At 55.7% G+C, this 15,649-nt stretch overlaps 2 protein-coding genes across 5 annotated transcripts; both read left to right on the plus strand.

Moving 5' to 3' along the window:
- Nucleotides 1–224: 224 nt before the first annotated feature.
- Nucleotides 225–4,854, plus strand: DPM2 (dolichyl-phosphate mannosyltransferase subunit 2, regulatory). Its single transcript, XM_004005614.6, has 4 exons — nucleotides 225–267; nucleotides 555–644; nucleotides 1,433–1,535; nucleotides 2,541–4,854. The coding sequence occupies exons 1-4, from the start codon at nucleotides 265–267 to the stop codon at nucleotides 2,597–2,599; spliced, it is 255 nt and encodes an 84-aa protein (XP_004005663.2). The 5' UTR covers nucleotides 225–264; the 3' UTR covers nucleotides 2,600–4,854.
- An 864-nt stretch (nucleotides 4,855–5,718) lies between these two features.
- On the plus strand, nucleotides 5,719–14,345 carry PIP5KL1 (phosphatidylinositol-4-phosphate 5-kinase like 1). Of its 4 annotated transcripts, XM_042245657.2 has the most exons (11): nucleotides 5,719–5,806; nucleotides 6,627–6,830; nucleotides 7,161–7,292; nucleotides 8,019–8,069; nucleotides 8,273–8,427; nucleotides 8,647–8,771; nucleotides 9,480–9,514; nucleotides 9,605–9,660; nucleotides 10,574–10,686; nucleotides 10,983–11,136; nucleotides 13,740–14,345. In XM_042245657.2, exons 1-11 carry the CDS (start codon nucleotides 5,777–5,779, stop codon nucleotides 14,005–14,007), a joined length of 1,323 nt encoding a protein of 440 aa, XP_042101591.1. In that variant the 5' UTR covers nucleotides 5,719–5,776; the 3' UTR covers nucleotides 14,008–14,345. The 4 variants fall into 4 exon arrangements, with proteins under 4 accessions (XP_042101591.1, XP_042101590.1, XP_014949655.2 ...); XM_042245656.2 differs by having other exon boundaries at nucleotides 5,719–6,830; XM_015094169.4 differs by lacking the exon at nucleotides 7,161–7,292.
- Nucleotides 14,346–15,649: the final 1,304 nt, after the last annotated feature.

Consider the following 15,649-nt stretch of genomic DNA (forward strand, 5'->3'; position numbering starts at 1 on the left):
GACCGAGCCCACAAGTGCCAAGCCAGTCTCAGTTCCTCAATTCGGTCTTACTGCCGAGAGATTCGGGAACGCGTCACAGAATGTCCTCGAGAAACTACATTTCCCGACATGCAAAGAGGAGGCGGTGCCCGCCCGTCTCCGGCGACGTGGTCCTGGGCCAGCTTGAGGACTGCGACTCCCGGCGTGCCCCGCGGCCCAAGGCCGGAAGGGCCCGATCCGGAACCGGATGGGGCTTGCGTCTCCGGTGCCTGAAGCGCTGGGGAAATGGTGAGCGTGAGGCCAAAAGTCGGCAATGGGGGCGTCCGGAGGGTGGGGTCCTGGGTCTGCTCGGGAGCTGGGGCTTGAGCACTCGGAGCCGGTATCGTTCTCCCGCCGTCTCACCGTACGAGTGATAGACTTTGGCCCGGTACTCTCTCTCCCGACCTAGAAAAGATACCCAGTCAGCCACGTCACATATGTCAGCTGAGTAAATGGACGTGATCGGGCCGCAGCGACTCCCCCCTCCTTCCTAAATGGAGGATCTTTTCCTCAGTTGAATCCTCCCTTTTCTGCAGGCCAAGGGAACAGACCAGGTGGTGGGACTCGGCCTCGTCGCCCTTAGCCTGATCATCTTCACTTATTACACCGCCTGGGTAATTCTCTTGGTATGTGTGCTTTCCCGCCCTCTCTTAGCTCCCATCCCTGGATCTTGAAGCTAACTCCTCACATCATTTTAGCAGGCACTGTGCTAGGTGTTGTCACTGCATATCTCATGAAAGCTCCAGGACAGCACTATGAGAAAGATGGTAACAGGTGTCCCTATGTTATAGACGAGGAAGCAGAAGCTCAAGGGGAAGGCTCAGGGTGGAATCCTTAACCACTCCACTGCGAAGTCCTTTCCTTGATTTGTTTGCTTTTGATGGGAGTTCTAGTCCTTCTGGTTATCCTGCGGGCACTTGGGCATGACAGTCCCAGTGGATTTTGTAAGAGTGTTTAGCATTTTTTTTTTCCCCGTGGGAAATTTTTTTTGGTTACTGCTTTAAAAGTGCAGTGTTTGTTTGGAGGACAAAATCTTGCAGAAGTCGGTATCCTTTGGAGAAAAATGTTAGTAAAGAAAACCTTGGAGTCCTGGTTGGGAATCACTCGTGGATTCTTCATGTCCTCTTTGTCCCTGCTAAGCTGTGAGGGCCTTAGGGCAAGTCCTTTGTCTTCTGTTCCCTGCCAGCTCCCTAGCCCCAACTTCGGGCGAGCACCAGTCAGGTGCCCAGTACACAACCATTAGATAACTGAAGGAAGGGAACAAACCAAGGCACCCGGAGTGCTATCCTCTTAGAGAAAAGCGAATGCAGTGCTTTGATGGGGTCAACCCCTGAGATGGAGGAGGAGGGCTGTTTGGACCAGGGGAGCTGAGCAGAGCGAGGAACACTCACTAGAGCTCTGCCTTTGATGCCAGCCATTCATCGACAGTCAGCATGTCATCCACAAGTATTTCCTGCCCCGAGCCTATGCCATTGCTATCCCACTGGCTGCTGGCCTCCTGCTGCTCCTGTTTGTGGGTAAGTTCCCCCAACCCTGGACAGGGTGTCTTGGGGACCCCATGACCCCCTCCCAACCCCAGACATGCTGCTACACTTCATCACTCACTGTACATCTGCTTGAGGCTCCTTACCCTCAGCTCACGTCCTGGGGTTTCCCTGTTCATCCTTCAGGGCTTAAGTCAGTCTTCCCAATGCCTCAGGCTCACTGGAGTCTAATGGGATGTCTCCCTCTTTCTTGCTCCCTCCACCACCACCACCACCACCACTCTGCTCACACCTCCATCACCTCTCACCCCCTTGTCACCCTGGTTCATGATTCCTGCATCTCTCTGTCTCCCAGGGTCTAGCGTGTGGGCCTTACAGGGGCAGGGACTGTGGCTTTATCATTACTATGCCCTCACCTCAAGCACAAGCTGTGGCACTGAGTTGGTGCTCAAGAAAGTGGTTTGGATAAATCAACAATTAGCTGTCTGGATGATGGGGTGGGTGGATGATGGATGCTGAGTGGGTAGGTGGTTAGGTAGATGGACAGGTGGTCGGGTGAGTAGATAGATAGTTGGGTGGATCTTATTCCCTGTAGAATCAGAAACACTAAACTCAGCAGATTGCCTTTGGTAGTCATTCAGCTGATGTTTGTTGAATGAGTGCAGGCAGAAGTGTAGCTTGATGAATGATTAGGGAAATGGCCTCCAGGGTGTGGCCTGGAGGGTGGTTAGGTAGCTGGTTGGCCCCCTGTGTGGGTCACTGCCATGCTTGGGTCCTGCTCTGGCCTCCCCGGTCTCCCCTTGTGACTCAGCTGGTAAAGAATCCACCTGCAGTGTGGGAGACCTGGGTTCGATCCCTGGGTTCAGAAGATCCCCTGGAGAAGCACTCCAGTATTCTGGCCTGGAGAATTCCATGGACTGTGTAGCCCATGGGGTCACAAAGAGTTGGACACAACCGAGCGACTTCCACTTCACTTTCTGACCCCCAAGCAGTCCTGAGCCAGGATCTTAGCTGCCTTTTTTGGTCTGTGTATTCCAGGTATATTCATCACCTACGTGATGCTGAGGAACCAGAAGGATACCAAAAAGGCTCAGTGAAGGCCCAGCAGGAATGAGGCTGCTGGCTCCATCTCTGCTTCTTCTCCAGGGCAGACCCAGTGGGGGTGCCCACAGGACCCATCCAGGCACTGAGACCCCCTCAAGCTTGATTGCCCTGCAGACACCCCTGTGGGATAGAAGCTGTTCAGGACTCACCCCTGGCTGACCAGGGCCCCTGCTCCTTCCAGAAGCCAGGGAGGAGAAGTACCTGGAAGTCTCCATCTCACCCCCCTTCTGGCTCAGGGCCTGCAAGGTGCTGGTCCCTCTCCACATACACACACACCTCACCTTGAGACTCCCTATCATTTTTCCCGCTGGGTTCTACACTTGCCTCAGTTTCCTTCTTGTCACATGATGGTTGGACTTGGCAGGTTCTGGGGCGTCACGTGACCTCTTCCCGCATGTCCTGCTCCTCCACAGAGGCAGCCTTCCCAGGTCTGACATAGCCCCAGACCCCACAAGGATCTCTGGACCTGGAGAGCCTAGAGGGAGGCCCAGCCCCCCAGCCTCAGGGCTGGCCTGATGGGAGAGCTGAACAATAAACATCGTTGTCTTTGTCTCAGTGCCGTCCCTGACCTGAGGAGCTCAGGGGCTGGGAGCTGGCCTTTGCATTGGTCTCAGATCAGGAGACACTGGTCTGTGGGGTACCTCCTGGATTATCCCTGTGCTGGACACAGGACAGTGCAGGGGCCAGGACCGATGTGGATCTGGCCTGGTGCAGCTCACAGCGGGGGAGTCTGGAGGCATGGCGGTCTGCCAGACATCACATCAGCCTCTACCTCGCCTCTCCTGTGCCAGCCCAGCCAGTGGGCACTGGTATATTAAGGACCCTCAGACCCCTAAAAGTCCAAGCCCATCATCTGTCTGGTACCCAGCAGCCCAACTTAGTGTGGCTCTGAGCAGAGGGCCGCTGTGAGCCACAGCAGGGCTGTTTCCACTGTGTTCCGGTTGACTGGTCCAGGCCTCAGCTCGAGCCCCTGGCAATCCCACCATGCCCCTCTGGGCAGCCAGCTCTTCCATTCACAGTGTGAGCCTCCACCCCTCACTTCCTTGGGCACTCATTCTCCCTCCAGTTAGCAGAGGTGTCCCGCCTGCCTCATCAGAGGAAAGAGCCCAACTGCAGGCACACCTGCCCTGTCCTTAACCTGTTCCCCTCTCCATCCTCCAGTCCAGGCGGAGCTGCCCTCCTGGACTCTGGGTCCTGTCCTCTCCCACCTCTGTGGCAAGAGCCTGCTATCTGATGATCTCTCTCAGGGGAACAGCCTCTGCCTCTCAACATGGTCCTCCAGTGTTAACGTGTTGCAGGCTCCATATAAGGGACCCTCCATCAACCCCTTAACTCCCTCTAGGTCTCTCCCTGTCTCTTCACAACCAAATTTCCCCAAAGGGTATCCACCTCTGCCCCCTGCTTTTCCTCTCCTCCCACTGTGCTTGGCAGCTTTTCAGGAGGGCTGCACTCAGACCACCAGTGATGTCCAGTCTTTACATCAGAGGCATGTTCCTTATCTGCCACATTTGGCCAGTGACATTCTGCACCCCCCCACCCCTGGGTGAATTCTCCTCTCTCACATTCATGCTTCTCTCCTGCTGTGAGGGGGTAGGTTTCTCAGGACTCAGTCACAGGCCTTTTCACCCCACACTCTTAGGGGTGACCTTATCCTCACCCGGGTTTGCTTCCAGCCCAGCTTTCTCCTGAGCCTAAAGGTGTTGCATGTGTGCCAGCTGCCCACCTGACATCCCCATCGATGTCACAGACAGTGGCTTTCCTCTTCCACCCCACATCCACCAGACCCAAATCCTATCAATTCTTGCCATTTCTTCCCCCACCCCAGGCACCTTCCTGATGCAAAGCCACCATCCTCTGCCCTAAATCACCAAAAGTGTCCTCACTTCTCTCCCCACTCCCCCACAATCCAGCTGCATGACAACCAGTGACCTTTGGAAAACATCTGAGTTTCTTTTTTACTTTTCCTGAGCATCTTTCTCACACATTGCTTCTCTGGGTTCCCATCCCTCTCCTCCCATGGCTGACAAGAGCCTCCATGCTCCCTTCTGAACTCTCCTCCAGCCATACTGGCCTTTCATTTCCTGGGAGTCACTGAGGTTCTGTGTACATCCTACTTGCACTGGTTCAGCATATACCAGTTTCTCAAACACCAGTTTGTGCCAGGTTGCTGAGCCAGGAAAGGAGGTTGCCCTCCTTGCACTCTGGGTGGGGGAGAGGGGGATGTAATAAATAAATGAACAAGACAGTCTCTGACAGTGTTAAGCATGATGAATAAAATAAAAGTGATGTGATCATGACTGAGGGGAGGGGACACTAAGAGTAAGGCAAGGTGATAAGGAATAAAGCAAATCAGGTGTGTGTGTGGAGTGGGGGGGCCTACTTTAGGCAGAAGGAGCAGCACCTGCAAAAGCCTGGAGGTTTGAAAGAGGGTCCAGAGTCCCTGTGCAGGGTGCAGGGAGAGTGAGTTGAGAGGAGTCTTAAGAGTAGGCAGATGGGCCTGGGCCGTACTGGGAGGTTTGGACTGTTTCAGTGCCTTGGGAAGCCACTGGAGGCTTTGGGCCCGACAGTGACATCATCCGATTTATGCTTTTAAAGCTCACGCAGGCAGCTGTGTTCCTCTCACCCTAAAATCCGCCCTCCCCAGCGCCCCCGCCCCCCCCCCCCCACCACACACCCCGGCCTACACTGCTCCTGGCCCATAGTGAGTGTTCAAAATAAGTGTTGAATGAATACATACCCCTGACTTCCTGTGTGACCTGGACGTAGTCACTTCTCTTACTGAACCTGTTTCCTTACCCGAAATACGGTCTGTGGGATTTTCATGCCAGAGTGGGTGGGCGGGACTGGATTTAGGTTACCGGCCTCCCGAACTCCCAGAGATCTGAGTCTCCCACACTCGGAAGGGAACGGGGGGTGGGGGTCTTCACGCCGCAGAGACCCTAACCAACACGCGACGGCCCCGCCCCGCCTGGACCGCTGTCCGAAGGGTGCTGCAGCCCCGGAGGCGGGACCCGCAGGCGAGCCCCGGGGCCCCCTTTCGGATTGGGTGCAGCCGTGACCGGCACCGCTCGATTGGTCGATCCAGAGGCAGGGGCGGGGCCCGGCTCCTGCTGCGGGGCTGCCCAGCAGCGGGGAACGCGGCCGGAGCCCGGGAAGCTGCTGCGGGGGCGATGGCCGCGCCGAGCCCGGGGCCCCGCGAGGTAGGTGCAGACCCGAGAGAGGACAGGAAAGGAAAGGGTTGGAGAGCAGGGGCCGGGTCTCCCCGCCCTGTAAGGGGCGGACGCATCCCTATCCAAACCCAGAAGGGGTCCTGCGCTTGGGCGGGACTGGGACACGCCCCACATGGGGCTGCTGGTCTGAAGTGGGGAGTCCAGCGGGTTTTCCACGAGAACTTGCTTGGTTTCTTCATTGTAAAGTGGGGACAATAATAAAAGCGTTTCCTTCATAGGACGGTTAGGTCAAGCTCTCAGCTAGGGCTGGGCTCATGGTGGGTGCCGACTGAGGATGGGTCAGAAGCTGTGACCTCAGCTTCGTGGAGACCTGCCGCGCCGGACTGGAGGAATTCGGCTTAGACGAGTAGAATAGATGACTCAATCACTGACATCACAGCTCCTACTATAAGGAGATCCTGTGCACGGTGCTCAGACTCAACAGTAACCACAGTTAATACCAGCCACGAAGGAGTTACTGTAGTTCTCAGTTTACAGACTAGAAAGCGAGGTGCAGAAAGGTTAGGTGATTTACCTAAGGTTACACAGCTAGTGAGAGGCTGCGGGACGAATGCTCTACCCGCTGATAGTAAGAACCATCGCTATGAGTGCTGACTGAATGCCAGGCACGGTCTTCTCACAACACGCCGTGAGGTGGGTACCAGCCTTTCCTGCATTTTACAACTAAGGGAACTGAGGCAGAGAGAGATGAGAGAGCTGACAAACAATGATGTGGGACTCAGACCAGGGTCTTTCTTCCGTGGGGTGCTGGCTGCCCCGTGCTGACTGCTTCTGGTGCCTCCCACCCCAGATCCTGGCCTCCTCCCCAGAGGCTGGACGCAGAGCAGCTGCTTCAAGCTCTGGCCACCGTGGCCTCCTCTGGCGTCTCCGAGACAAGCAGTGTCGTCTGGGGCTGTTTGAAATTGGCCCGGGGCACGAGCTGCACCAGCTGATGTGCCTGATGCAGGCGGGACTGTGGGCTGCCACTCAAGTGTCCAGGGACCACCCACCCGCGGTGAGTGGCTGGTTCTGTGCACCTCCACTAACAGCGAGACCAGGCTGACGCCCCGTCCTGCTAATAATGTAGGGCTGGAGATCAGAGCAGGCCAGATAGAAGGGCAGGAAGGCCGGGACTCGGTGCAGGGAAGGAGGGACATTTCTGGGCTGAGGCCAGGAAGCCAGAAAGCCCAAGGTGTGTTGAGGGTGTGAGGAAGCCCTTGAACCCATGTGGTGGATGTGTGATCTAGGTGGGTATCTGCCTCTCTTTAGGCCTCAGTGTCTCCATCTGTATAATGGGTGGGACGGATTGTACTCCTTGGTCTCTGAGGTCCTCCCTTTCCACCAGGGTGTGCGGTTGAGAAGGGACCCCACCCCCACCCTACCAGCTCTGCCCATCCTCCCCAGAGCTCTGGCTAGGGCCAGGCTGGCTCAGCAGAAAGGGTCGCCCACTGCAAGCTCAGCAGCTGGACAGCCCCGGGTGAGCATGTGTGTCGTTTGTGTGTGTGCACACATGTGCAGTGTGACCCCGTCCTAGCACAGGGACCTGGAGGTCCAAGGAGATGCAGGAGTCCTCTAAATCTCATCACCTGCTGAAAATCTTGCAGGGTTCCCCAATTCTCAGCATGGCCTCAGCATCCTGCTGGCTCAAGCTCAAGGGCCAGCTGTCCAGCCTCATTCTTAGTCCACCCCTCCCTTATTCTCTTCAGTCTCGGCCTCTCCTCTTCCCAGTGGCCATCACTGCTGTTCCCCCTGCTGTAAGCACCTTGCTCCCCGTCTTCACTACCCTCACATTCCACCTTAGGGGCACCTCCTCCAGGGAGTTTTCCCTGATCCTTCTCCTCCCAGGCTCAGTCAGGCAGGTCCCTAGACTTCAAGGCCACCCCCTTTTACCGGGAGGGCATCTGGGGACACTTTGGCCAGCGTGTGTCTGGGCACATGTGCCAGGCTCTAGCTCAGAGACTGCTGTGGGGGACTCAGCAGGAATAAGACACACCTGGGACCTGCCCTCGCTCACTCTTCCCTCTAGCTCTGGGAAGGCTGGCCATCTCCCTGCTCAACTCAGGCACACCCAGATTAGTCCCCAGCAGCTGGAGGAACCACATGGCAGGGGTGGGGGGGGTGGGGGTGGTGAGGCGGGGTGCCAGACCCTGGGCTGGCAGCGCCGGCTGAGACTTGCCCTGGGCCGCTCTGCTCCTTGCTGCAGGGGCTGCCCACAGAGGAGGATTTTTCCGAAGTCCTGACCCAGGTTCATGAGGTAGGAAGCCCAAGACTGCTGCATGGAAGGGAATGTGTTCAGCTCTCCTCCTCTGTTGCCCCATCAGTTGCAGTGGGGGTGATGGCTTGACCCCGGGGTCTTGCAGAAAGGGTGTGCTTAACCCTGACCCTCCCGCGGGAGGGCCAACTGCACACCCCTGGACACCGGGGGACACTCTTGGGGGCTGTTCTTTCTCCTCGCAGGGCTTCGAGCTGGGCACCTTGGCTGGCCCCGCCTTCGCCCGACTGCGGCATTCCCTGGGGCTGGCCGAGGAGGACTACCAGGCCGCTCTGGGTCCCGGCCGCCCCTACCTGCAGTTCCTCAGCACCTCCAAGAGCAAGGCCAGCTTCTTTCTGTCGTGAGCTGGTGGCAGGGGTGGGGAATGGCAGGGGGAGTGGTGTTGGGGGAGGGGGCTCGGGGGAGGGGTGCGATTGAGGAGAGAGAGAATGGCCAGGTTAGGTTGGGTCAGGTCCAGATAGCGGTCGGATGGAGAGGGGCGGGGACAGGAGGCCAGACGGGCGGTGGGGAGGCGGCTTCTGACCGGCCTCGACAGTGACCTCTCCCTCCCGCCCCTCAGCCACGACCAACGCTTCTTCCTGAAGACCCTGCGGAGCCGGGAGGTGCAGGCGCTGCTCGCCCATCTGCCCCGCTACGTGCACCACCTGCAGCGACACCCGCACTCACTGCTCGCACGGTTGCTGGGTACGGCCTGTCCGACCTGTCCGGGACTGCAGGGGACGGGGAGGTGGGAGGAGAGAGGGCGAGAAGGGGAGGGGTCGGAGAGTGGGAAGGTTCTAGGATCGGGGGTGCTGGGGGGAGCGTAGGGGACCTGAGTCCGAGCAGGATGGAAGGCACTAGGCAACAGAGAGGCGGGGGCCAAGTCCAGTGGGGAGGCGGGTCCTAGACAGCAATGTACAGCGGGGCGGGGTCGATGGGCGGGGCCAAGACCTGGCTGGGGCCCAAAGGGGGCGGGATTGGGATTGGACAGTGACCGGAGGAAGATTTGCGGGCCTGTTAGTCGCTCAGTAGTGTCCCTCTGCGACCCCATGGAGGGTAGCCTGTCAGTCTCCTCTGTCCATGGGATGGATTCTCCAGGCAAGAATACTGGAGTGTGTAGCCATTCCCTTCTCCAGGGGATCTTCCTAACCCACGGCTCGAACCCAAGTCTCCTGCATTGTAGGCAGATTCTTAACCGTCTGAGCCGCCCATTTGGGGCTAAATCTAGAAACAGGTCAAGTCGGGACACCACCCTCAAGTTGGGGAAGGGAGGGGTCAGGGGGCGCGGCCTGGAGGCTTGGGATGCGGCAGACCTCGAAGAGGACGCGTGGCCTGAAACTGGCACCGGACAGGACGGACCCGGGGGGCGTATCCGAGTTTGCGCCCCTCACCTGACGCGCTCTCCCCTTCCAGGAGTGCACAGTCTGCGGGTGGCTCGGGGAAAGAAGGTAGGTGAGGCCGAGCCGAGTGGACCGGGCCGGAGGAGGCGGTGGGAGGGTGAGACCCTGTCTCCCCTCACTCCCTACTCCCGTCCCCAGAAATACTTCATCGTCATGCAGAGCGTCTTCTACCCCGCCGGCCGCATCTCTGAGAGGTGAGTGGGCCTCCCAGCCCCGCCCAGAATGTACCACCTGAAGCGCCCACACTCATGGGATAGACAGCGAAAGATGGATCCCAAGATTTCTTGACGGGTCCGAGACCGTGATCCCCATGACCGCTGTCTCTTGAGCGCTCAGGAGGCAGTGGGTGCTGTGTTGAGTCATTTGCATTCATCATCTTCTTTCCCAGAGTATCTCTGAGGGGTAGGTGTCCTTATCATCCCCATTTTGTGGATGAGAAATTGAGGAAGGGAAATCTGCATAACTACCGCGCTAGAAGCTGGGATTCAAACACAGCCTCTGATTGGGCACGGCCCTCTGAGCCTCCTAGTCCCCCCTCCTCTGCCACCAGAGCTCCACATCGGTGCTCCCCAGGGGCTGTAGACCTCCCACAGGCCCTTGTGGTTCTGGGAGTAGTGTGGGCCCACTCTGTCAGATACCCCAAGGATGACAAGATGCCAAGAGGCAGGCACAGGTAGGGGGAAAGGCTGGACTTGTGTTCGGCCTGAGCTGGAATCCCTGCTCTGCTCTTTAGTCACTGTGTGGTCTTGGGCAAATTTAAAAACCTCTCTGAGGTTTTTTTCTTCGTCTCTAACAAGGGAATGATAATGGACTGGGGTTGTGCTGAGAGTCTGAACAGTCACCCAGTGGCTGCTCTTGTATCACCTTGTGAGCTTTCCCATGTGTCTCAAGTCTGTATAAAGTGGAATTCTGGTAAAGAATCTGCCTGCAATTCGGGAGACCTGGGTTCAATCCCTGGGTTGGGAAGGTCCCCTGGAGAAGGGAAAGGCTACCCACTCCAGTATTCTGGCCTGGAGAATTCCATGGACAGTCCATGTGGTCACAGACTCAGGCACGACTGAGCGACTTTCACTTTCACTTTCTGTCTCCCCCACCCCTCACCTCCAGGTATGACATCAAGGGCTGCGAGGTGAGCCGTTGGGTGGAGCCCGCCCCTGAGGGCAGCCTCCTTGTTCTGGTGCTGAAAGACCTCAACTTTCAGGGCAAGACCATCAATTTGGGTGAGCCATAGGGTGGTCACTGCCTGCTCTTCCTCTGTTTAGGGTGAAGTTAGAAGGGTGTCCTTGGCACTATCCTCTGCCCGAGCCATTAACAGCCTAGATTCTGGACTCAAGTGGAGAGTCCTAGCTCCGTGACTCTCTAGCTAGGTGACCAAGGCAAATTACAGATGAGCTTGCCCATCTGTGAACTGGGACAGTAACGTCTCCTGCCCTCCCGGGGCAGGTGCGTGTGGAGCCCGCAGCACCTTGCCCGGCACTGGACGAGCACTCAGGTGGGGGCACTGATGCTCCGGCAGGGCCCCAGCGGAGCTGGTTCCTCCGCCAGATGGAATTGGACACTGCCTTCCTCCGGGAGCTCAACGTACTGGATTACAGCCTCCTGATGGCCTTCCAGCGTCTTCATGAGGATGAGAGGGGCCCAGGCAGTAGCCTTATCTTCCGCACAGCCAGGTGGGCCCCCCAGAGGCAACAGCAAGAATGAGGTGATGAGAGCATGGAAAAGATGGATGGTGTGTTGGGAGAAACAACACAGGCAAAGGTTCAAAGACTGGAAAGTGCAGTCTGTGTGTGTACATGTGTGTGGGGGGGGTTGCGGAGGAGGGGAGTGGAGAGCTGGAAAAGCCTGGCCAGCAGGGGTAGTGGGCACAGGTGGATCACAGCAGGGGAAAGACCAGGTGAGATCCAATTGGATGAGGGCTTCGGTGTTGAAGAACCTGCCCGTTTTCCAGAAGGGAATGTGGAGTCATTGAAGATTTCAGACCTACTTCATTTTTGCCTTAGAAAGAGCCCTTGCCCCTTGACCCGGTCACTCCACTTCAAGGACCCTGAAGTCATTGCCTCTGGCACCATCCTTCCTCTTGAGTGCAGTCAATCTTGCATGCTGACAACGAGGTTTTGGTTTTGAGAGGATGGGTTCATTCCCATTTTAGAGATGCGAAGACTGAGCCTCAGAGGGAGGAAATGAAGTTGTAGAATGACTTTTGAGGATTCATGTTAGTACTTGGTTAGTTACTTGGATTTCAGTCCTCCAACGCCCACTTTTGTAGTTGAACAGAATTACTCAGGGCTGCCCTGATTCGGTGGTAAAGAATCTGCTTGCAGTACAGGAGACCTGGATTCAATCCCTGGACTTGGAAGATCCCCTGGAAAAGGGCGTGGCACCCCACTCCACTATTCTTGCTTGGAGAATCCCATGGACAAAGGAACCTAGTAGCCCCATGCAGTCCATGGGGTCTCAAAGAGTCAGACACGACTGAGCTACTAACACTTTCACTTTCGCTTTTCAGAAATATTTAGGCATTAAGATAGGCCCTTCTTGGAAAATAAGAAAGGAAATAAGTTCATTGATTTGGTGGGTGGACAAATGTAAAGTGATGTCCACTCACCCAGCCCCCAGCCCCACCCTTTGGAGGAAGACCTTCCAATGGGTGAGTCTTGGGCACAACCCAAGGTAATGCCTCCCCATAAAACCTGTGACATCCTGACCAGGTAGTGGGATGCCCACCATGGGATACAGATTCCCCCAAGTCTGCCCATCCAAGCTAGAGTAAACCCACTTTTGCATACCTTTGTTATTCTATTTAAGTTTTCCAAGCTGGCTGGTAAATGGCCATAGGCCCGCTTCCACCCAGTTCCCAGCCCCTCATTCAGAACCTACCATCCCCAGGTTAACCCTGCCACTGCAGAAAGTTCCAGTATTCTGTCCAGGCTCCCAGACCACTCTGTTCGGATTGGTTGGTGCTTAGGGTAGAAGGGCGCGTTCTTTGATTGGCTTATTTCCCCCAAGACCTGGGCAGGGCAGGAATAAAGCCCCTAGCGGCCCCCTGACCCCCTATTCTCCAAGTTGCACCATCACAAGAGGACAAAGTTAGGGAATTGAGCCTTCTCTGGCTTGGACTGGGGGACCCGCCAAAGGCATCTTCTGATTTGAAATACAATTTGAGGCAAAAAGACACACATCTGCAAACTTGGGTTGGACCTTTTCCTGCAAGGTTTCAACTCTGCCAGTCTGAAACTCTCAGGGTTGGTGACCCCAAACAGCAGTTCTGGAAATACCTAAATTCAGTGTGGTGTGTGCATGCTCAGTCGTGTCTGACTCTTTGCAACCCCATGGACTGCAGCCCGCCTGGCTCCTCTGTCCGTAAAGTTTTCCAGGCAAGGATACTGGCGTGGGTTACCATTTCCTTCTCCAGGGGATCTTCCCGACCCAGAAACTGAACCCGTATCTCCTGCACTGCAGGCAGATCCTTTACTGTTTGGGCCCTCAGGGAAGCCCACGCAAATATGGGACTTACCCAAAGTGATGTGGTACTTAATGCAGAGCTGGAGTCTGTGTGACCCAAGTGCTAGATATCAGCACTATCCAGTAGAAAGTTAATACTAGCTATACAGGTAGTTTTAGATTTTCTAGTAGCCTCATTTTAAAGAATAAAAAGAGGGACTTCCTTGGCAGTCCAGTGGTTAAGACTTTGCCTTCTAATTTAGGGAGTGCAGGTTCGATACCTGGTGGGGAAACTAAGATTCCACATGCCTTGGGGCCAAAAAAACAAAACAAAAAGCAGTAAGTGTAACAAATTCAATAAAGACTTAAAAAAATCTTAATAAATTAATAAAAAGTAAAGAGAAATAAGTAAAAATAATTTTAATAGCATATTACCCTTACTTCATACATCCAAACTTTGATCCTGTCATCATCTAATCAATGTAAACATTTGTATCTCACATTCTTTTTTTCATACTGTCTTGGAAATTCAGTATTTTTTTACCTTTTTTTTTCAGTATGTATTTTACGCTAACCATGCCTCTCAGTTGGGACTGGCCACATTGAAGCGGTCAGGGGCCGTACGCGGCTAACTGGTGGCTGCATAGCGCACAGCTCAGCTTTTAGCCTGTCAATTGCAATTCACTCAGCCTCGCAGTTTATCTGACATCACAGGCCAGGGCACACAGGAGGGGTGGGGATGACCCAGGGGCAGCCTGGCCCGGGCTGACAGGGTCCATTGACTGGGGGTCCTTGGAGGAGACAGTTACCTTACCCCTCTGTCGGCCCCCAGGTCTATACGAGGGGCGCAGAGCACTGAGGAGTCGGGAGCCCAGAACCGCCGGCTGCTGCCGGACGCCCCCAACGCCCTACACATCGTGGACGGGCCGGAGCATCGCTATTTCCTAGGCCTGGTGGACCTCACCACGGTCTATGGGCTCCGCAAGCGGCTGGAGCAACTGTGGAAGACGCTGCGCTACCCAGGCCGGACCTTCTCAACCGTCAGCCCGGCTTGCTACGCCCGTCGCCTCTGCCAGTGGGTGGAGGCGCACACCGAGTGACCGGCGCCCAGCCTCTCTCTCCCAGTCTGGACAAATGGGACCACGTCGGGAACGCGGGTTCCAGCCTGGCCCCGGGCAGCTTGTCGGGCTACCCTCGCCTGCCATTCCTGCGGTTGGCCTCCAGAGGGCGGCATCCCCTAACTAATGTTATGAACTCATTTGCTGGGGAATGCTGTGCCTGATTGTGCCAGGGACTCCCCTAACGTGAGTTTATTTAATCCTCAAAAAAAAAAAAGAAAAAAAGGCTTATTCTTTTTTACACACCATGAAATGAAGGCTCAGGGGGTGATGGGACTGAGCAAAATCATTCAGCAATAAATGCGAGAACCAGGACTCAACTATGCCCTTTGAGCTCAGGAGCTGTATTCTTGTTGACCAGCTCCCACAGTCCTGTCCTCACTGGGGAAGGGGGTAGCTGAAACCTCCAAGTCCAGCCTCTTCGTCATCCAGATGGGGAAACTGAGGCCCAAAGACTTTAAGGGACTCATGCACGGGTAAGTGGCAAGGCCAGCCCAAGAACCCAGGCCTCCCAACACCCGCCCCGCCCCCAACCCAGGCTCAAGCAGGACCCACTGGCCTCCCTCTGGGGTGGCCCCTCTATATCCTGCACAGGTGGGAGGAAGCGGGCCATTGGTGGGGGCTTCAGCTCTAGGAAATATTAGACTGGGGGCCACTACTGATCTTGAGTAAGTTCTGCCCTCCTCTGGGAGTCACTTTAATCACCTGTGAAATGGGAGCAGGGGTTGGTGGTCAGTCTGAGGGACCTGGATACACAGACATGACTGGAGCAGAGAAGGAAATTGCCTGCATAGCCCCTGATCATTCCTTCTCCCTCCTCCAGGAAACTTCAGCCCTACCTCTGCCCCCAGTCCAATTCGACCATGCCCAAGGAATCCCTTCCTCTAGAGCTTCTCTGTGGCCTGGCTGTGTGACCAGGAAAAGGTGCTAAACCTCTCTGTGTCTCAGTGGTCTAATTTTGCAAATGGAAATATTTAACTCATTAAATATTTATTGAGCACCTTCTATGTGACAGGCCCTCTGCGGGGGGAATGGGGACCTGGGATGGAACAAAATGCAGAGATTCTTCCTCCGAAGAACTCACAGTGTGTGTGTGTGTGGGGAGGGGGGACAGTGACAAAAGCCACATGTGTGACAAAGCCTCGTGAAGCAACATTGGGCCATGGTGCTTAGGGAAGGAGCCCCTATCTAGTTATTTGATGGGAAGGGGGGCTCTAACCTCTAAACAGAGACCAGAAGAATCAGATGCAGGGAGGAGGGTGTGTCCCAATCCAAGGACACAGCAAAGATCTGGGGTAAGAGAGAGCTTGGCATTTGAGAGAAAGAACTATTTCACTGCGGTCGGAGTTTGAGGGTGGGGTGACAGTGTGGTGGTTGGGGGAGCTTTGTGGGCCAATTGCTGGTCCCTGAGGCTGGATGATTCCAGACACTGGGAAAGTCACTCAGTGACTCAATGCTGCCATTGCATTGGCCATAAGAGAAAACAAGGAAAGGCGGCTGGTGGGGGAAGGGAGAGGAAAAGGAAATCTTAGGCTGCAGGGCTGGAGCGTGGGCTCCTGGAATATATACATAATTGACGTCATCCCTTGCTGTTTGGGTGACCCTAGGTGATTACTCAACTTTT

This window comes from Ovis aries, chromosome 3 (assembly GCF_016772045.2).
Source record: "Ovis aries strain OAR_USU_Benz2616 breed Rambouillet chromosome 3, ARS-UI_Ramb_v3.0, whole genome shotgun sequence".
NCBI lineage: Eukaryota > Metazoa > Chordata > Mammalia > Artiodactyla > Bovidae > Ovis > Ovis aries.

Bases quoted from the DNA above. Each gene is read 5' to 3' on its own strand.
- DPM2 (XM_004005614.6), top strand. The intron at 645-1,432 runs GTATGTGTGCTT...CTTTGATGCCAG, and splicing joins CCGCCTGGGTAATTCTCTTG to CCATTCATCGACAGTCAGCA. The intron at 1,536-2,540 runs GTAAGTTCCCCC...TGTGTATTCCAG, and splicing joins CCTGCTGCTCCTGTTTGTGG to GTATATTCATCACCTACGTG.
- PIP5KL1 (XM_042245656.2), top strand. From the start codon at position 6,543: ATGATGTGGGACTCAGACCAGGGTCTTTCTTCCGTGGGGTGCTGGCTG. The intron at 7,293-8,018 runs GTGAGCATGTGT...TCCTTGCTGCAG, and splicing joins CAGCAGCTGGACAGCCCCGG to GGGCTGCCCACAGAGGAGGA. The intron at 10,687-10,982 runs GTGAGCCATAGG...ATGCTCCGGCAG, and splicing joins GGGCAAGACCATCAATTTGG to GGCCCCAGCGGAGCTGGTTC.